Below are 22,131 nucleotides of genomic sequence, written 5' to 3'. Positions count from 1 at the left end.
TAAAATAATACAGTCTTTAACAATGTCATTTTGAAGTAACTGGTGAAAGGAAAAGATGCATGAATCATTTTAGAAAACATATTACTGCACTTCCTAGAACAATCAAAGCACTGTGTGTAATATCTCATTCTGCTGAAATAGCTTATAGAATCATAAATACCCAATGCTCAGTTCCTGTAATTAATGTTAGGCAGTTAAGAATGGCAAATCAATGTTCCTTTGGGTTCCATTTTTAGAAAACAGTAGGCATTTCAGCCATTTGCTGGCTTTATCGGTAAAGTTAGAAACTAGACCCAACTACACATACTGACTCCTGGAGTACACACTCGGTGACTTCTTTTCCATGTGGTGGCTTTTCTGGGTTGTGCGATGGGAAGGGACGGAGTATCTGTAGCTTCGGCTCTTTTCACTGTAACAGGAAACACAGCAGAACAGTGCCCCTCCAGCGATCAGCACCAGCGCCGTGGTCCAGCCTATGTAGAGAGCATCTCCAAGCTCGTGCTTTTGGGCAGTCTCCACTATCGGGTTGTAGAACTCTCTGATGATGGAATTGGCAACCCAGCTCACTGGGATGAGCACCAGGACGCCTGTGACGATGAAGATGATCCCAGCCGTTAGCAAGATGTGACCTTTCACTTTCTCGTCGTCCCCAGTGCACCTGGTGCATTTCATGCCCAGGACAGCGGTCATGAAAGCCAGGAAGGACAGCACAGAGGCAGCACACATCAGCCCTCTGGATGCCTGTAGGTCTGGAGAGAGAGCCAACAGGGAATCATAGACTTTGCATTGCATCCTGATGTTAGCTTGCCTCACGCAATTCATCCACAGTCCTTCCCAGAAGTTTTCAAAAACCACAATGTTGCTTCCGATGAAGGCAGACACTCTCCACTGAGGCATGATGGTGACAGCCAGCGTGCCCACCATGCCAACACCACCAAGCACCAGTCCAGCGATTTGCAGGGCATAGGTAGCCATGGTCCTCCAGGATGGGTTTTATTCCACCAAACTCCTGAGCCGGTAGGAGCAAGTTTCTCTGTGCCTCAGGAGAAAACAGTTTTCCTGTAGTAATGAACTCAGAGCCCAGTGGTTTTTCAAAGCTGCTTTGCTACTTCTAGCTGGATTAAATCCAGTGTTGGCTGGCTGAAGTGCCACCCCCCCCCCCAACACACACACACACACACTGACTAGGACAGGTAAACTTACAAATCAGGTGGGGCAACTTTCTCAGCCAATAAGAGGGGGATGGTAACCCAGGTGTGTCTAAACCGACAAGAGATACTTGGAACGACTGGACCTGCACATAAACATTCTTTGTACTTCTCAGTTTTCCAAGAAGACAGCAATATGTTTACCTGCAGGCACAATTACGAATGTTTGCACAATCATCAAGAAATGCACCAATCTCTTGCAACATCAAAAGTGTACTCTGTACAGGCAATTCTGAAACTCTTTATAAGAGCTTCTGAGACCAAGGCATAAAATAAAATAACCTGCCTAAGAAATTGGCTAGGACTGTCAGAATGCCAAAGTGAAAGGAGAGTAGGGGATTGATAGATTGCTCATACCTGGGAAACCACATTCTTTGGGACACATGTGATCCAAGTGGTTGATTTAATGTGTCTACAATTTCAAAGCAAGTTTGACTGTGGTGAAATCAGGAAACTGATCACACCAAGGACAAAATAAGACGAAAGTAATTAAATGTACAAGGCTGTTCTCCTCCGTGGTACCAAACACATATTGTTCTCTTTTGAGCCAGAAAAACTACTTGATTGGTACTTTCCTGATAATCTTGATTTATAAGAGAAACAGTCACAGAAACAATAAATTAATCCATATGATTTTCTTATGTAGCAAGCATGCATGATAACAAGCAATGAAGTGATTTACAAATCTATCTTCTTCTGTGGCTCTATCTTTGCGGCTCTGTCTTCCTAGACTAGAGGAACTCGAATTCTGTAGATGGTACAAGAGTCCTGGGTCTATGTAATGGCTGATATTTCTATATGAAATATTTACAGGATAAGGTGACTGTGTTCTTGAATTGAATTGTATTATGTATTAACTAAACTGGTCTTTAATATCATGTCTGTAGGGGGAGATAGAAGCCCCAGAATGTAAAGCAATTTGAACTGTTTCTTCTCAAAATAACGATGTTGACAGTGGTGGTGCAGAAATAAACATGGATATTGATTTGGGAAACTCTGCTAGCAATTTTCCCTGGATATCCCCTGGAGTGCCCTTCCTTTTCAAATCTTTTCAAATTTCGAGCTGCACTTTAATCTTATCTTTACATCAAAAAACAGTCTTTTCTTTACAATTTTACTTCTTCCCTGCTTCCTTGTACGACCTGAACTCTGAGTATGGGGGAAGGTGTTTTTTGCTCATTTATTAAACTTTAAAATTTTAATGGTTTCAAAAAATCTGAGTAGTTTGCAGAGGTTATGGAAACAAAAGTGGTACACGGTAGGGAGGGGAAGAGGAAGATGCCAGAATGAACTGTCTTTGGAAAAACAAATAAAGCAAAAGAAATGGATAGTAGTCCAAATTGTTAATTTATTAGAGGGGACAGGTTGAAAGTTAAGAAATTAACACTTGATATTTACAATAATTTTCTCATTTGTTGCCTTGTTAAGGACTAAACTATAGGGTGTTCCTTATGCTGACAGAACTATCTAGCATTTTCTCCTTCAGGCTTGTATCAGTTAGAGATTTGTGATGGAGCAGGAAATAGGTTGATCTTGGAGAAAGAATCTGTCATCCACAGTAAAATAGTTGAAATCAAAACAGCAGATTATTTTTTATCTTTAATTGTCAATCTGGGAAAAGGAGTGGCATAGCTGGTTGAACTAATGACTAAATATAAATTACATAAATATTATACACACACACACACATACACACACACATATATATATACACGTAGGGAATCAAATCAAAATTTCTTTTTTAAATCCGCATGTGACATATTTTTAGGAGCTCTGTTAAGATATAGCTGAATATCCTCATAAAAGTGCGAAAATTTGAGACAGAAACAGGAAATTACATATGTGAGTGCCTCTGCCTGCATAGGAGCTGCCTCCCAGGTGCACACCCGATGGACCTGTTGACTTCGTGTACTATCAAACCTCTCCTTCCTTAAGCTCCATTGAGCTTAACCTGGACCTTACTTCACAAAAAATATTTTTCTCATTTCAAAAATATTAGTACTCTTACCACTGAAATTGTCCTGGCCAGAAGATTAGGATCAGAATGAGAAACCAACCCTGGGTTCACATTAGAATAATTATAGAGGTAGCTTGTCCTTGCAGAAACTAGCCTAGGGCATCCAGGTAGGTTTCTTATCACACAGTGATCCAGCTAACCCCATGATATTTTGAAATAATTGTGCCCTAAAGGTCGTAGGAAATGAGAAAGACAGAGAAAAATGGTAATACCAAGTTTGCTAGGGACAGAGAGGCCTAAATTCAGAGATTAAACAGTCAAGTTAACTGCTTACCTGCCTTTTCTTATAATATTATGTCTCTAGGAAATGACTAACTTGCCTGCGAAATTCAGAAAGCAATGATGGAGAATAAACACATTGATAACATTTTTGCTGTTCTTTAATTCAGAACTACAGAGCAACCAACATGATTCTATAATCTGTACTTCCATTTCTATGGAAGAAGCAAAAGATTACCAAGAACCCGTGAAAGAAAACATGCTCATGTTGACCCACTGTATTCACTCTCTGGAGGTCTCTCTTTTGTCTATATTATCAGAAGCATGATTTAAGTTTAGCAATTAAATTTACTAAATTAAATTCAGCCCTGATAACTACATAACACATGCAAATGCTTTCCCTTCATAAACGATAACACACAATACCATTGTCAGACTGCCCTTGGTTTTGTCATCCTTATTCCTACAGCAATTAATCTTTAACCAACAATCCTTTAGTCTGGGGTTTCTATTAATTCTTATCACTACTTGAAATAATCTTTGCTTCTGCCAATCAAGCAGTTGCCAATTTCTATTGTTTTCTGGATTTGCTTTTGTATTTATTTTTCTCTGTTGTGTTGACAGTTTCAACCTGTATTTATTTTTAATTATTTTTCACTGTTAATTAACTGTACCTGGCTGATCATCTTGTCCTGAGAAAACAAGCGAACATATCAGTAGATCTCTTTGTGTATGGTTCCCAAAATAATATTGTGCATTGCTACATGTTCTTGAGATATCACCCTATTTGTCCTTCATGATGACCAGCTGTTCACGTTCTCTGTTCTCAAAGCCCTGTATCCATTAGCAGTTCCCTCCATATTTGCCCCCTCTATGGTTTATAGTTAATTGCACTATGAACTCCTTCCTGTATACTAATTATCTAGTGTCTTAGTCACTTCAAGTCGCTTTAACAAAATACTGGGAGCTTAAATAACAGAAATTAATTTTTCCCAGCTCTGGATGCTGGGAAGTCTGAGATCAGGGGACCAGCCAGTGGAGTTCTAAGGGGAGCCTTTTTTTTTTTTTTTTTCTGGTTTGCAAATGGCCATTTTCTTGCTCTTTCTGGCAGTGAAAGAGAGAAAGAGAGCTCCACTTTCTCTTCTAATAAGGACACTAATACCATCATGAGGGTGGCGCCCTCATGACCTCATCTATCTAAACCTAATCACTTCTCAATGACCCCCACCTCTAAAAACCACTGCATTAGGATTTCAAATGCGAATTTTGGGGGGAGATGAAGCTGCAATCCGTGACATCTAGATACCAACAAATCAGATTAATTAATCCACATCTGAAAGGTCTATTCTTAATGTCTCAGGAGTTCTCTTTATTCCAGAACTCCCTCCCCAAGAAAACATAAATGTAAATAAAAAATAGACCATGGAATAATGATTACTGAAATGTTTTTATCTTTCTTCTATTTTCCACTGCATGTTTAAAAATGAAAATCTGAGTTGCTGTGAATTCTGACATATTTGAAGAAACAGGTCCGTGTGCTTTACCAAGCCTTGTCTATATGATATCCCCACTAAAGGACTGGAAATCCAGGGAAATAATTCTTTTAAAAATTAAGTTATATACTGTGCAATTATTTTGTGTGGATATTAACGAGTAATTTCTGTGGACAGAACTGACATGAACTGCCCTAATTCTAATGAGCTGGGAAAACTTTTTCAAGGAGCTGGAATTTGCTAGTAATAATTACTAATGGGTATTAAATGTTGCCCATGTCAAAGATTCCTTATATGCACTACACCTTATGTTTAAAACATCCCCAGAAAGTACCCTTTTCTAATTGAATACATTAAAACACAACAGAGACTATGCCTTTTTAAGGCTACAGAGCTTTTACTTGCTGACTCCCCACAAATGGAGCCCAGATTTGGACCTAAAGCCTGAGTCTTTTCCTGTATGTCTAATATCTGCCACCCCCCAAAAAAGAAAATAACAAAAACAACCACAACAAAACTAGAGAAAGAGAATGTCTATGACACAGGTGATCAGAGTTAATGAAAACAGTGAAATTTGTTCAACATGCTCTTTTTTTCCTTCCTAGCATGTTGTTGAAAACTATTTATAATGCCAAGCTTTGTGATTTTTTTTCCCCAAATATCTGAGACACTGATATTTGCATTCTATTTCTTTAGATACTCTATTCAGAGACATTTTTACTGGGGCAATCACACCACCGTTATTCCTTATTTAGAGCTTCAGAGTCCCCTCAATGAAGTCGCCATTGGTGCTCCTTTCTTACCAACCTCCCATTCTCATCTCCATCAATAACAGACTTGGTCAGGGTATTAATTAATAATCTAACCGCCACTGAACATATTTTTGGCTAAAATAAGAATTAAACAAAGTCAGTGCAATGAAGTGAACAGCCTCAGGTACTGGTGCCCTAGGCTTATTGTAATACAGGGCAATTTCACTTTGTGTTTTGCAGAGCCTTATTAGTGGCCCACAAAGATATGACGTCATGGTCACCTTCATTAGTTCACTAGAATGCTCTTTTCAGTGACTCACTAACACCTCTTCTGCCTTTGACCAAAAGCCAAAATAAACAGTTTTAAGTTGCATAAACTGTGTTCCACAGTTACTTGGGGAATTATTTGTGAAACAATTTTTTTTTTAAATCTCTTCATTTCATGTAATAATCCTTTCTGTTGAAATGTAAAGGATGATGTGCACCTTTTTAAACATTTTTTAAAATTTATTTTTATTTTTTGCTTAAATTCAATTAGCCAACATATAGTACACCTTTAGTTTCAGATGTAGTGTTCAATAATTCATCAGTTGCATATAACACCCAATGCTCATTACATCAAATGCCCTCCTTAATGCCCCTCACCCAATTACCCCATCCCTCCTCCAGCAACCCTCAGTTTCTGTGCACCTTTGAAAGAGGAGAATGAAGGATCTATGACAGAATTTAGACACAAAGTCATCATCTCCCTTAAAAAAGGAAACACATTTTTAGCTTGATAGAGGCCTTAATTAGGACTAGAAATGATAACATCAGTTAATGGATAGGGCCTAAAAGAGCGCGTCTCATAATTTTATCTTGAACCCATAGCAATTTACATCAAGCTTAAGTCAGGTTACTTACAAAAAGGAAGAGAAAAGAAAAATGCACGTAGGATAATATCATCAAAATGACTTCATATGCCTAATACTATATATTGTAAGAAATATTACTAACACTATTATGCTAATCATGAGAACTACCCAATAATTAAGTTATATTAATAATTAAGATTATTAAGTGATACAATTAATTCTATAGTGTGACCCTCCCAATCACCTTATTAAAACAGTATTATTACTGTATCAATTATACTGAGGAAACCAAGACTTACAGAGTTTAAATAACTCTCCCGAGGACTCATGATTAAGGCCAGTGTAGGAAGTCAAGCCTTTAGGCACCTGAGGACATGCTCTTTACCCACTATGTCATAGGTCTGGCTCTAACCCTAACTCATTGCTTGCAACATTTCATAGCTTTATCTCTTGCTATTCTCTGGAATAATGCTCTGCACACTGTGGTTTTCAACAGCATTTTGAACAGGACAAAGAAAAATAAGGTGTTTGTTTCCTATAGCAAAAGCCATTGTTCAATATGAGAAATCATAAGACAGAAATTTATGGGTGAAAAGGTCACATGCATAGAAACACACACACACACACACACACACACACACACACACACACACACCCCACACACGACCTTATGAGCAAACAGTGAATATGGGAGCACAAAAAAATGACTTTTCTTGTAAAGTTGGAGTTAACAGGACAGGGAAAAGTAATTAACCAGGCAAATAGAGCTAAGCCATGTTACTGATTAATTTACAAAACAATTAATTTTCCACTTAAAATTCAAATTAAGATTCTGTCTGCCTTAGGCAACCAGTGTTTGCAAATTTTAATAGGGTTAGACATTAAGTGCCTTACTTAAAACCAACTTCAGACCACACGAGTAAGAATATTATTGGAACAAGCAGTGCATGGCATTCTTGGTTTTCAGTTATTTCAAAAAAGACAAAATATTACAATATATCACAACATGCTGGACTTACTAATACCTCTTCAAGAAAATATGAGGAAGGGTACCTGGGTGGCTCAGTCGTGAAGTGTCTGCCTTCAGCTCAGGTCATGATCCCAGGGTCCAGGAATTGAGCCCCTCATTGGGCTCCCTCCTCGGCAGGAAGCCTGCTTCTCCCTCTCCCACTCCCCCTGCTTGTGTTCCCTCTCTCGCTGTGTCTCTCTCTGTCAAATGAATAAATAAAATCTTTAAAAAAAAAGAAAAGAAAATATGAGGAAAAGTAGAAGTTGTACAAATTCTCATCTCAAAACTTTATAGACAACGTTGTAATTTTTGCAAAATTTTCAAAATGATGTCTCAAAACATCTGCTGAACATTTCCAATTGCCCAACAAGTACACTATGTATAGGCACCAGGTTAGACTCCAGGGATTGAGAATTATAGGTCATATCGCTGTTGTTTATGATTTTATAGATGCACAGTACTCAGGGGGCCAGTGGGAGAAAGAGCTTCTGAGTCAATTAACTACATAATATTAAACCAAATCATTAAAAATAATAATGTCAGTCTATGATCTTACAGCTTTAAAAATACCAGATTTATCTATTCCAGGATGATAAACAAAAGCTCATCCCACAGTCCTTTATGCATATGTCAAATGGAAGGGCTTGCAAGGGCACTACCAAATATTTCTTTTGAGGATCTTTTGATAAAACAACTATGTGTTTTCATATTCTTATGGTGTTCTTGCAACACTGCAGACCCTGGTCTCCTCAAGAGCAGGAGCCTTGCCCTGCTTTATATTCTTAATGTTCACCCTGAGCTCAGTCCGTAAAAGACACTGGATGATTAATTGTGTGCTGCACTGAGTCAGGGTTCTAAGTTTGGTGCTGATCTGGTCAGTAGCTCTTCCTTTGTTCCATGGTAAGACTTTGCTCCAATGATCCAAACCATTCTTTTCACCTTAAAAAAAACACACTGTTAACTGCACAGAGAGATGAGAAGAGCAGCCCATCTTCATCCCCATAAAAAAGCAGCTCCAAGGCATTTGGTACCTTTTCGATGAAATCAAACAGCCCTAAAAGCACTTCCAGGAGCCTGTAAACATTCAGTAGAGGCAAGTCAGCTGTCTCCGGTAGGCACAAAATTTCCTGGATTCATGCAGCCTGCTATGTCTTGTCTTACCTCCCCTTCTCTCCGACCCTTGTTCTTGCCATCTTCTTTAGGATTCCTATTCCAGGGACCTGTGTGTGATTATGGGACTGGCTTCTAGAAGTCTCTCTCAGACAGTTTCAGCTAGCCCTCTGGTCTTACACTCAGCCACAACATGTCACCTCATTCCTTTGACCAAACTGGTTGGTCGCACCTTCCAGGCCTCCCTCCAGGTCAAGAGCTTGGAACAAGAAAGGGTGTCTCTACTCAGCAGCAGAATGAAACATTAGACCCATAACAGGTGTGAGTGGTCATCCGCCCATGTTGTCCTATAGATCAGGGGACCAAAAAATCCATGAAGGCAGGAGCAATCTCCATTCTACCCACTCTTGTATCAAAGAACTCATAGAGTTCCAGGAACATAGAAAGTACTCACTTACTATCACACAGAGAGTACTGAATTCTCTATGCCCCAGCTCTTGATATTTCCTTGGTGACTCTGTCTGCCAACTAGGATACTGCAACCAAGAGAACTACTTGTTGCTTATTTATGTATTTGTCTGGTTTTTTTTATTGTTTGTTTTCTCCAATAGAATGTAAACACTACAGGCAAAATGACTGTCTCGTTCACTAATGTCATCGTCAACTACTAGAACATTGCCAGTTTCATAGTAAGAGCTCAGGAAATTGTTGATAAATAAAATGATTAACGAAAAAGCTCTCTAAGAAGAGAGAATTTTGTTAATCCCCTCCATGTACATTATATAACTTGTTCATACCTTCTCCGGTCAATACCTAAACAGAAAAGAATCTAAAATAATACTCACTTGGGGCGCCTGGGTGCCTCAGTCGTTAAGCGTCTGCCTTCAGCTCAGGTCATGGTCCCAGGGTCCTGGGATCAAGTCCCACATCGGGCTCCCTGCTCAGCAGAAGCCTGCTTCTCCCTCCCCCACTCCCCCTGCTTGTGTTCCCTCTCTTGCTGTGTCTCTCTCTGTCAAATAAATAAATAAAATCTTTAAAATAATACTCAGCTTTGGCTCTAGCAGCCTCTCATTATACCCTCTAGGAGGTCAAAATAGTCAGTGGACCGTGTATTTTGCTTCAGCTTTTGTGAGGTTTCTTAAGTATTTTCTGCACATCCACTTCCATGTTCTTATTTATTCTACCTCCTTTCTCTCTCTCTTTTTTTTTTTTTTAAAGATTTTATTTATTTGACAGAGAGAGACACAGCGAGACGGGGAACACAAGCAGGGGGAGTGGCAGAGGGAGAAGCAGGCTTCCCGCTGAGCAGGGAGCCTGATGTGGGGCTTGATCCCAGGACCCTGGGATCATGACCTGAGCCGAAGGCAGACGCTTAATGACTGAGCCACCCAGGCGCCCCCCTCCTTTCTCTCTCTTAAGTACACAAGTCTCCATTTTTCTACTGCTTACTATTGGTCTAATACCCCTCCAACAATCATGGCAAATATTGGTGGACTGGGAACCGAGGCTGCCATTCTTGTTTAATATATAATTTCAATGTACTGGGGAATTATTGATTATAATTATTATTCTCTAAAAATGCTAACAAAAATAGAAGAGAAGATATGACATAGAATATTAAGTAATTTATTAAAAATGAATACTCTTGTAACATGTATTTTTTTTTTAATTTTAAAAAGAGCCTGTATGTATATTTCAAGCATTCTCTCATTGGAAAAGTAAAATGTATTCCCCTGCCACTACTTGGGAGTTGTTCTGATGTCTTTAGAAACTTTTGTTTTCTCTGACCATCTTTAAAGAGTTTATTTATTTATTTGAGAGAGTGGTAGCAAGAAAAGAAGAGCAGAGGGAGAAGGAGAAGCAGCAGATCCCAAAGCGGGGCTTGATCCCATGACCCCGAGATCATGACCTGAGCTGAAATCAAGAGTCTGACTCTCAACCAACTGAGCCACCCAGGCGCTCCTCTGATCATCTTTACATTGGAATTCTTATGAGTTAATGATGTTGCCAGGAAGGGATTTCATTTAGAAAGAGCATTGAGCTACTTAAATAGCAATCTCAATGGCCTCAGCTACCTTTATCAATTTGCCTTGTTCTGACTTACTCTGAACTCAGAAAGGAACGAGCATGAATGTCCACTACAGATGAGTTAATGATAAGGCCATCAGTGAGCTGTTTAATTAGAGACTTACTTGGGCTTCCAGTGAACAGAGTAAACTGTAACCTTGAAACATTGATTTCATTTGAAAATAATTAGAAATTTGCATGGATCACCATTTCTGCGTGTGTGTTTCCTTTACCTTTCAGTCAGTTTTGTTTCAAATTATATGCTATTTTGAACAACTATTTTTAGAATTAACAAAACATTAAACATTACTAGGAGAAAATTAACATTATTTAAATATGCTTTTGGCATCTCGTATTGTGGATTGTGGCTCTCTCAGGGGTAGTAACCCAGATGTGTGTATATGTATATGGGTGGGGACATAAAGGAATGACTTTCAGATTCTACTTTACTCTGCTTTGGTTGAGTTCTGTACATGAAAATATGTCTATGTAACACACAAAAAAGTATAATTTTGAATGTAACATCTACCTAAATGCAAATATAGTTCTTACCACTCACTTGAGATTAGACGCCATTTAAGTAACATTTGTTGATCTTCTAGCACATGCTAGAAAAATTATATATACTATTGTAATTGAATTAGGCTATTCCTTAATTTGGAAATGGAAAATTCCCCTTTGGCCCCGATTCTAGCACACACACACACACACACACACACACACACACACACACACACACCCCATCTCCTGGTCCTGCAAATTTCACAAAGGAAAAGACATTCTTTTCTCTTCACAGAGCAATTCACAGCTGACTCTCTGAAATCATGGTGGGGAACCTCAGAATAGAATAGACTTACAGCGAACAGACTTATTTAGTGAATAGACCTACTCACACAGTGAATAGACTAGAAGACAAAGGGAGTAGCATATCTGAATTTTGATACCCCCAAGCTCTGATCTCACAGACCATTGTCTAACTTTATATCTTACCACACCTCACTCATTGACGCACTTGTTATGTTCTGTGGCCACACTCTATCACTCTTGACTCTAGGCTTGAAACCCCAATTACAATGAGTCCAGAGTGTCAGACATTGGTCATAAGAGAAAACATAAAATCAATCCACAAAGTTCAATTCTGGAAAAATTATCAAGTCCATTTTTTATCTACAGAGAAAGTTTCCTGTTGTAAACACGCCCAGTAATGAATAGCCTGACTCATTTTCAGTCCTTCACTTGTTTATCCCTTTGTGAGGTCAGCAGTATCAGTTCTCCAGTGACTACAGGACTGACAAGGTCCTAAGCATTGAAGACCAAACCATGAAGAAGGCACAGTCCCTGCCTCAAGGAGCCTGTGGGCTACTTAGAAGAGAACAGTTGCTGTGCGCAATTACAGCCACCCCTCCAGTCAGTTGTGAAATCATAGGACGTATCACATGGTGTCTCAAATGCCTGCAGGGACCAGGGCGTGAGTAAAAAGGAATGAAGCAGGACAACTGAGGATAGTGCATGCTCTCCTAGTGAAGGAAAAGCTAAGTCCAGCTGATGTTTGGCACATGGGAGTGCACCCTAGTGTTCCTAGTGGTCTCCATTCTCATGAAGTCAGAAATCTGGGTTTTTTAATGGCACTCTCTAATTTCCAACATTGCCAACAGTGTGGGTGCTGAACAAAACATATGGAACAAATTTGGCTCAAAGTTTGCCAGTTTCTCACCACTTGTCAAGACCCAGTGACCCCTAGGTATCAATTGCCATCAAGAAAGTTCCTTCCTTGAGTGGTTACTGGCCCCACCTATGTTTCAGTTTCTCCGTCAACGCCAGGAAAGCAGAACCAGCTGGTTGCTTCCATGGAATGTTACAAGAATTAATGGCCCTGTGAAGGACTTAGATCTTGGATAAACTGTACAAACAAACATTGTGATCTCTGATATTATATTTCACCCTGAAGAGTTGCACTGGTTGTCTCAAAACATGGTAGTCCAGTTCTGCATGTTGCACAAACACAGTAGAGGACAAAGTAGTTAGAGCCACTTAATATCAACTTCTAGATCTTTCCTTAAGTAAACTTTCAATTTATTTATTTGTAAACTACCTGGAGCAGCTTTAAAGGCTCTCAAAGGAAATGTAACTCTGCTTTCAAAAACAGTCTTCATTTTCAATGGTAACCTTAATAATTTATGAGCTGCTTATATTAGTTTTTCCACATCAAAGAAATCGCGGGGATGTAAAGTGCTATTAAAATATTAGAAAAGGGGATGGGCTGGTATATGCTCAAATTCTCTTATGGTACACAGTATACCAAGATTTCCACTCTCCAAAGGGCACCAGTTTGCCTGGTGGAGAGATAACAATGGATTAGAACCCCCTGCTGATCTTTCCACCGATTGATGATCCCTGAAACAAGAAAGTGGATAGAGTGAAACTGGTTTCTGTAGATACACCATTTCCCTAACAGAAAATCTGTTTTGATGGTATCGTTGCTCAGACAAAAAACTATATTTACCCTGTGGCAATGTATTGTGTGCTTTCTCTTGTTTTTCTGGTTCTGCCAGTGCTTGGGAAACAGGTCAATGTCATGTGTTGTTTAGGCTGGTAGCATGAGGTATGCTCTGTTACTCAGCTTCATCTTCGCTTTGAGTAGCACACGACCGCCTGTGACAGACACAAATTCCAAAAAGATCCAGATTGTCCAGTGTTGGACAGGAAAAATTAGCATATGTCCGATAAATAACACAACCCAATCAGATTCATCATCCAGTGATTTTTTTTTGTGTTCTCTCAAATATGTATGAGGGCAATAAATTAATGTAGATCTCCTTTCCCTCAGGAAATGTCATTGGACAGGTTTGGGGGTAATTAAATCTGGCTAACTATGTATCTGACTCCAGTGGGTTGCTGGGGCCTCTGCCCTAACTGGAAACAATTGTGTCCATCACCCAAGTTATACCTTAAGTGTGAATAGAAGATGTCCACTCTTGGATCAGACAAACACAGGCTTCTTAAGCATTCAATTCAGAGCACTATGTAGCATTGCTCCCTGATATGTATCAACTCAAGAAAAAGATACTCTTACCTAAGTGCAAGAAATGTCAAATCCTGAGAAGATGTTGGTCCTACGAAGAACATATATACTATATAGCTTCGTTCACCTTATGCTAACATGATGTTGGTATTAATCACCCATTTGAAACAACAAAAATACAAACCAAACAACAACAACAACAACAAAAAACACTGTGCTAGAGACCAAAAAAAACCAAACAAACAAACAAAAAAAACTTAAGCTTTTCTAGTGGCATTTGTCACATGGCTTAAGATACAAAATACCCAGTCTTGGAAATTATTTAACTTGCTACCAATGTATAAACATTAAGATAATTCAAAACTCACATGGAAACTTTGAAGCACAGTTAATAGAAAGGAATTATTTTTTGTTTTCTCCTACAATAAAATTGCACAGTACAATAAGATTGTTACATATACTATCTAGGCTAGGACTGGATGTCTTCAAAATAAAATTATTCTCACAGGACTGATTTATTTCACAGTTGCCATATGGTCATGATGACCATCAAAGGGGCAATATGAACTCAGAGATAAAAGAATATACTGGGATCAAATAAGCTGAGTTTCATGTAGTCAACACTGACTATCTTAGAGGTGTTGGAAAAGCAATCCATGCTTATGTTTTCATTCCCAAAACACAAAACACAGACCTAAATGTTTTGAGGTATTTGGTTATGAGTTCATCAAACTACCAGGTATATTATCATTACTCTTTTTTTAAAGACCCCAAAGAATAATTAAAATGCATAACTCAATTAATATTCAAATATATGTGTCCTCTATAAAATTGTGCCTTGGATAACACCGTGATTTTTGTCTGATAATGCAGGTGTAGAATTGATGAGTTTTAGCTCCAGAGAAAAGGCTGCAGCCTACTGAAAAATCACAGGGTCTTCTTGGAACCCAAGGGCATTTCTTTAAGCAACTCCACTGCTATTGTAATCATTAATGTTTCTAAATGACATAAAATAAAATTTGAAGTGTCATAGTCTTCTTTCTGGTACTTAAACCAATTTTTTTAAAAGGGCTATATGTAAATGAGGCTGAATGGCAAAGGTGTTTTGTGTATATGGAGGGTCAACCATAGAGTGGGGATGAGGAGGGTATCAATAACTTAGAACACTTAGTACGATTGAAACCTACAATTTGCCAGTTGCTTTGAAAAAATGAGTCTTAATCTTTGTGACATCCCTCCAAAGTAGATATATTGCCTCCACAGGGATTTTAACTATACAACTAAATGGACTCTACATGGCAGAGTTGGAACATCGACTTGACTCTTCCCCCAAAAGTCCATACTCTCTCTACTTCAGTACCCTCAGTCTTCAACCTCAGTTCATTATAAAAAAGCAACCTGAGTAGAATGTTTCCTTAAAGGAATGTTACACATTCAACTCAATGTTGCAATATCAATGTCTTAAAGAATTTAAAAAATTAAATTTACTTTAAAAAAGTATTAAAAGTTGCCTAAAAGTATCTGAGTTTTATTTTTTTTAAAGATTTTATTTATTTATTTGAGAGAGAGAATGAGATAGAGAGAGAGAGAGCACGAGAGGGAAGAGGGTCAGAGGGAGAAGCAGACTCCCTGCTGAGCAGGGAGCCCGATGCGGGACTCGATCCCGGGACTCCAGGATCATGACCTGAGCTGAAGGCAGTCGCCTAACCAACTGAGCCACCCAGGCACCCAAAAGTATCTGAGTTTTAGATTATGGTCAAATTTGAAGAGGGGAAAAATCTGTTGGTGCAGTGAAATATTAAAAAAAGATATAAACATGGAGAGAAATTGGGAGAAAATGAGACTCAGAGCATAGAGATTACAAAATTATAGACAGGAAAGTGGAATCGGCATAGAGGTAGAGGGAAAGAACAGTGAGGCACACATAGACCATAGACCGGAAGAAGGCGTGATGGAGTTTACCCGCCACCAGCCAGTCCTGCTGTACTGTGTCATGATGTATTGAAAAGGTTGACGTGTGAAAAATTATACTCTCCACACTGCTTTTCTTTATTCTGGATTATTTAGATTGCAAAAATTGAATGAACTTGTGTGAAACGTGTTCGGACACCAGGTTGCACATCAAGAGAGTGGATGGTTGCTGCATATCCTTTTTGTTGGCAGTGACAGAGGAGATATGTTTTTTGGGGTTTTTTTTTAAAGATTTTATTTATTTTTTTGACAGAGAGAGACAGAGTGAGAGCAGGAACACTAGCAGGGGGAGTGGGAGAGGGAGAAGCAGGCTTCCCGCTGAGCAGGGAGCTCGATGCGGGGCTCGATCCCAGGACCCTGGGATCATGACCTGAGCCGAAGGCAGACACTTAACGACTGAGCCACCCAGGCGCCCAGGAGATATGTTTTTGGAAATACGTTTGTAGTGGTGACTAACTAACATGGAAAGTAGCTTCTAGATACTTCAAATTTCACAACCTGACTGAGATGGTACCTCCCATGGTGGCTCAGATTTGCTCTGTGGTTTGGGGGCTCATTCCTAAAGTCTCAAGCTATAGTCTGTGTGGTCACTCTTCACAACAATTCTGTGAGTCAACACTTTCTGTAGAAACACTCCTCTGTGGACTAACTGGCAGGAATTTGTGGGCCTCAGTTATGGATTCTGACTACTACAGAAGGAGACAGTTGAGCTGGGTGGGACAAAAAGCAGAGAGATTCCTTAATTTTCGATACCAGTATTGTTGAATGGACTGGGGGCTTGCTTCCCACTCAAATTTGGAATGTTGACTGATGAATCTCTATTTATGGGGGCTCTTGTTTTGGTCTTTAAACTTTTTGTGGGCCCAGTTGGAATGTAGTAATACTCATATCCTATCAGCGGACAAATTCATTAGGACCCATCAATGATACCTACATCTTAGTCACATAAAATCAAATCAGTGTGCCGAAGTTCCTGACTCCTGGTGGACATTTAAATACTGGTAATAGCTTTTATTTTGTTTGTTTTGTTTTTAAAGACCATTATGAAGTCAACTGGTGGCTTAACTAGGAACAGACTATCAGAAAAGGGCATGGTCGAGAATAGCATGCCAATTTGAATTCATAGTCAGTTAAAATGAGTAAGAGAGAACAAAGTGCAGTGAGAGGCAGAAACAATGAGTTTGTGCCAGCCCACATGAGGTGGAGGGAAAAAGAATGGCTTTCACAAATATGTCAAGAAATAGAAATACATCAGAGGAAATAGATCCATTAACAAATGACTGGATAAAGTGAACGGAACATGTGATTATATATATATATATATATATTTTTTTTTTTTTCCAGGTACAAGAGCAGGTTCTTTTATGATTCCTCAAAGTGCTGCACAGGGTAGGAGCAGAGACAGAAGAAAATGTAAACATTGGGTTCCACCCCCTGGAGCTCAAGGGAAGACCCCTTTGCTAGATGGGGGCTGGAGGGGAAACAAGGTAAAAGGTGTGGACCCTGGTGAGACAAAGCAGGAGAGGCCTGAGAATAAATACATGGTAAGGTGGATGAAGAGGAAAGAGAGCAAGGAGGATGGCGGGTGGGGAGAGGGGAGACATTTCCTGTTCCAGTGCATGTCCCCTTAAATAAACGAGTGCAAGAACATTGTAGAAAGAGTACTAAAGGACAGAAGATAGAGCGAACGCTCCATCCCTGGACCCACCAGGTCCTCTGCACGTAATTACAACACAGAGATGTCCAGAAGTAGAGTGAGGAGAGCCTTGGCCCCCAGGCAGGAAGAGGGGGAGACCAGCAGAGCTGAAGGAGGGAAGAAGGAACCCAGCTCCACTCATGGATAAGGGAAGTAACTGGTGTAAGAATCGGAAAACTGCTGACTCCCATCGCCAAGTCACCCCTGAGGTGACGAAAGGCCAATCAGGACTGCACTTGGGAAGGACACCAGAAGGAATTGGGGCAAAAGTGACAGAAGCCCCAGCTGGGCCCAGATGAATGTGAGGGGCTCCAGATTTGTTCACGGCTGCCCCAGGGCAAGGGAGCAGCCCCATGCACTCAGTGTCCCAGCTGTGTAGGGATCAGCAGCTGACAAGGAGATGGGAAACCAAACCACTTTCCCCAGAAAGAGTGACAGCCTGCCCATATATACATGTATATGGTAAACAGGGTAATTACTACAGGTCCATTAAAAAAAAATAAAGAAAGCTGAAGAATGCACTGAGGTTAAGGACTGAGAAGAGCTGCTCTCCCCAAGAGAGATGGAGAAGAAAGAGTCTAAGGTCTAGGGAAATGCTCATTAAGAAACCCCCCCCCCAAAAAAAAAAGGATTTCCCTGTCTGAAATCACAAGTTGCTTAGAAGTGACAATTTCAGGTGCTCAGTCACTTCATGGGAGGGAATCAAAGTGGATCTCAAATGGAAAAATCAAGATCACATGGAAGCCACCCAAGTCCCTGGCCATTCACCAACTGTGATAATGGCTTCTGATGTGGGGGAGGACTTACCTCTGGGAACATTAAACAATAACAAACAGAGCAAGAGCAACAGTCCACCCATGGACTGATACATACACAGTACAAGTCAATAGGCCTTGAAAGTGGGTTAATATGCCATAGAATTTGGCTTTATGATTTTATGGTGTGTGAATACCTTTAACTATAGAGAGAGACTGCTCGTGGTGGGAAGGGTGGGGAATGAGGAAAGGAACACGATGTTCACCAAAGGGCACACCTCTCAGCTTAGGACCTAGAGTGACTATATGACTTCCCAGAGGTGGTTCCTTGGGTGCAACCTCAAGCACTGTTACCCCTGTGTAAGCCAGACAATACTGGTGTGATTTCACACTGAAATTCAACTCGCTTTTCCGAAGAAGACGGTTAATAACTTGATGTTTAAATTGTCACTCTGTGTAAATGGGAAGATGATGTTATTCTCGCTTCCCAGCAGGAAGGAGACTTTTCCCAGCAAAGGGTCTTTATCTCAGCCATGTTCTCCCTCACGGGGAGCAGATGGATATTGATTCCCGTAGAGAATGTTGAAACAGTAAGCCCAGTTGAGATTGTCATGTCACAATCTTTGGCAAAGTGAGAGTTTTTCAGAGATATTAGGAAGGAGAGTCATTTTATATCTTCTATCTCCCAATTAATAAAGAGGTGAGTAAATATATAAGCCAAGACCAAAATTTAGCAATAAGGATCTCAAGAGTAGTGACCGAAACTCCTAAGTGATTAAGTAACACGGGAACAATGTAGGATTCAGCCCAGGGAAGATTTGCTTAATCATACCTGCTATGGACTCTTGCCAGTTCCTTATGGAAGAATGAAGGAGGATTCCATGCTCCTCTAGGAATCCTTTACAGAGTTTTATCCTGTATAGATATGTAAAATATACCCAGGTTTTATTGCAGGCAGAAATACAGTAAACCAACTTTTGACTCAGTAGTATTGAGGCTCCATGCCATCATCAAAACTCTCAAATAACTCCCATCATTTAAAAAAAAGAGAATCAGAAATTGTTATAAAATTAATAGTATGTATTTGGTTTAGCCAGGTAGAGTCATCAGATTTGTTATAGAATACTATAATGTCAATAGGAGACACCCTCAGAGTTAAACGCCTGATAGATATCCTACTAAGAGTTTATTCCATTTGCTCATTCTCTTAACTGCTACCTGCAGAGAAGACAAATTGATATTTTCATTTAAGTGATTCCAGATGAGTAAGGCCCATTAAAAAATAACTCTCTGATTGGCATATATCTGCAAATCTACAGATTTTCACACATTCATCTGTAACATACACTAACCCTGCCAGATCTTTCCAAATCTGAAATATATATATATAATTTATGTAATAATTTTAAGCTAAAAAAAGGGGCTATCGCAGTGAATTGCTTAATTACTATTTTCACTTTGCTAAATCTGTCCTCAGCATGAAGACTATTGCATTCAGTAAAATTGTAGTGAACATTTACTGCCCTTTGATCTTCTGGCTAAAATAAAAGATAAATACATGAATAAACACATGAATAATTTATGTATGCATTTATCAAACTTATGTTTACTCAAAAATTTGCTGTTTGCTGGCTCACTGAAAATACTGTACTGCTTTGGGTAACCCCAACTATTTGTAAGTAACCCTATCGATTTGGGATGGACAATATGTGTCATCCACGGTAGCACTTTCCCTTCCTGCACCCACAGAATTTGTTGCCAAACGATCATATTTACTGACCCCGGATTTGGCCTTTGAATCCTTTTCAATATAATTCTCTGGGCAGGAGTTGCTTTGGGTTCTAAAATCTAATTGCCATCACTGATCTAAATATTTAGTGCAAAGCAGTGATGGTTGGGAACTGCCTTTCACCGTTAGCCAGTCCCAACGTAGGATACGTTGGAGGAAATGCCTGGCAGTTGTGCTCCTTAATGGAGAACAGAACTAGGCAGATACCAAAGAGGGTATCTGTTGGGATATGCCCAAGAATTCCAGACTTCAACCCTGAAAAGCAGATTGAGTTATATCTAATAAAGTAATGAACCAATTTGGTTTTTAATCTTAACGTTGCCCTGAGGATTGGCAACATCACTATCCCCATAATTCATGGGTATCAGTACCTCTTGTCATAACTGTTGTTATGTAAAAAAGCCTGTTCTCACTTTGCCATACTGATCATTTTCCATTCTTTACTTCTCACAATATCACCAGAAAATGGGTATCGGTTACTTCTAGTTATTCGGATGGTTGTTATCTTTAACCTATGTCTAGTTTGATCGATTTTGTCATGTTTGTATATTAGAAGATACTGTGTTTAATGACCAAAGAATCACAACTCTCACCTACCAGGGTTAAAGGATGCATCTGTTCCCAAGACATTCTGTCCTCAAACACAGGAGAGCTGGCCTACCATCATTAAACGGATCTTAAGGAACAGAGTGCTTATAAGGTTAGGTCACCTGGCCCTGCTTCATTTGCCATATTTAAGCATATTAAAACCAAACCAAAAAGAAGGCAAGAACATTAATCCAGTTTTAATTAATGGTTGCTAAAACTAAGTTAGCCAAGTTATGTTCCTATTAGCTTGTTTCTAGAGCCCATTATGTTAAATCACATTTTTAAAATGATAAATTGTACTTAGAAGTTGTGTAAGAAAGAGAGGCAAGTAGGGCAGATGATTCTAATTTATAATTTACAACTACTATACTTGGTTTCTTATGCTTCTTGCCCACTTAATTAAAAAATAAATAAAAGTTCAGTCTTGCCCATAGCTAAAACATTCCATGTTGAAGTAGCTAGGGATTAATCAACATCAGTTCATGCACAGGGCACTTTGTTTTTCTACCTGACAACATTGAAGTCCTGCATAGCCGTCTCTTTTTTTTTCCCCCTTTTTTAAGCCAGGTACTTAATTATGTCCTTATAGTTATTTATCCTTGTCAATTTATATCAAAACAACATGGCTACAGGCATTTTTCCTTGATTTTTAGAGAGTGGTAGAATAGAATCAATTCATGACCTGGCAGCCTGCTGAGTGGCTTTTCACACCCTAACACATAATTAATGTCAAACAACTGTTTCTGACCCGAAATGTGGTGCATGAGTCAACCAAGTTTGCTCATGGAAACAGATTAGCAAGGTTACTGAAAAATGACTCATCCTTCAGGTCCTTCAAATGGGGGCGTTTTTCTGAACTCATTAATTTGCCTAAACCAAAACCAAGAGTCAGATGCTCAATCAACTGAGCCACTCAGAAGCCCTGCCAACACTGTATTTCTTCTGAGGAAAACTGTTTTGTTCATATCTGTGGTGCTGACAGGAGTTAAGACCTAACTTTGAATCAGCGTGCTGAGGGGGAGCCCGTGTGGGAAGGAGAGCTGGCTACTGCAACAGCTTTCTTGAGTTCATGTGCTTTGGAGCCCGTAAGGGATAGACAGCAAAAAAGATTCCTGAAGGGCAGAGCATCAGGACTCTGGGATCTGCATTTTGTTGTTGGCCTTACTGCTTTGCAATTCCTATTTGATCTCTCTCTCTTTCTCTCTCTCTCTCTCTCACACACACACTTTGTTCTTAGTTGTTTGTTTGTTGTTGTTGTTCTTAGTTGTTCAGAGGGAATCCTAAGATACTGCCTGTATCTATGCTTAGGGGTTCTGTGTGTGTGTGTGTGTGTGTGTGTGTGTGTGCTCACGCATGTGTATGCACTATGGACTTGCTTCTATTTGAAGGAAGTTGACTCAAGATTATGGAGGTATCCTTAAGAAAACCTGAATTCCATTCTGCAGCTAGACAGGAGGGATGATATTTGGTAGACTAGAATTTCTAGAGCCTAGGGGGACTCCCAGACCATTGAAATGTAGGCTTGAAAGAGATATCTGATTCCCAAAGCCTTTATGAAGCCTTATAAATGTAGAAACTAAG

At 39.5% G+C, this 22,131-nt stretch overlaps 1 protein-coding gene across 1 annotated transcript; it reads right to left on the bottom strand.

Moving 5' to 3' along the window:
• Positions 1 to 297: 297 nt before the first annotated feature.
• On the bottom strand, positions 298 to 975 carry CLDN8 (claudin 8). Its single transcript, XM_028113766.2, has one exon. The coding sequence runs from the start codon at positions 973 to 975 to the stop codon at positions 298 to 300; it is 678 nt and encodes a 225-aa protein (XP_027969567.1).
• Between the last annotated feature and the right edge of the window lie 21,156 nt (positions 976 to 22,131).

Source organism: Eumetopias jubatus, unplaced genomic scaffold (assembly GCF_037043125.1).
Source record: "Eumetopias jubatus isolate StellerSeaLion01/CBP00866 unplaced genomic scaffold, mEumJub1_p1.0 scaffold_1, whole genome shotgun sequence".
NCBI lineage: Eukaryota > Metazoa > Chordata > Mammalia > Carnivora > Otariidae > Eumetopias > Eumetopias jubatus.
Note: the sequence above shows the minus strand (reverse complement) of the source record. Positions and strands in the feature narration are given on the sequence as shown.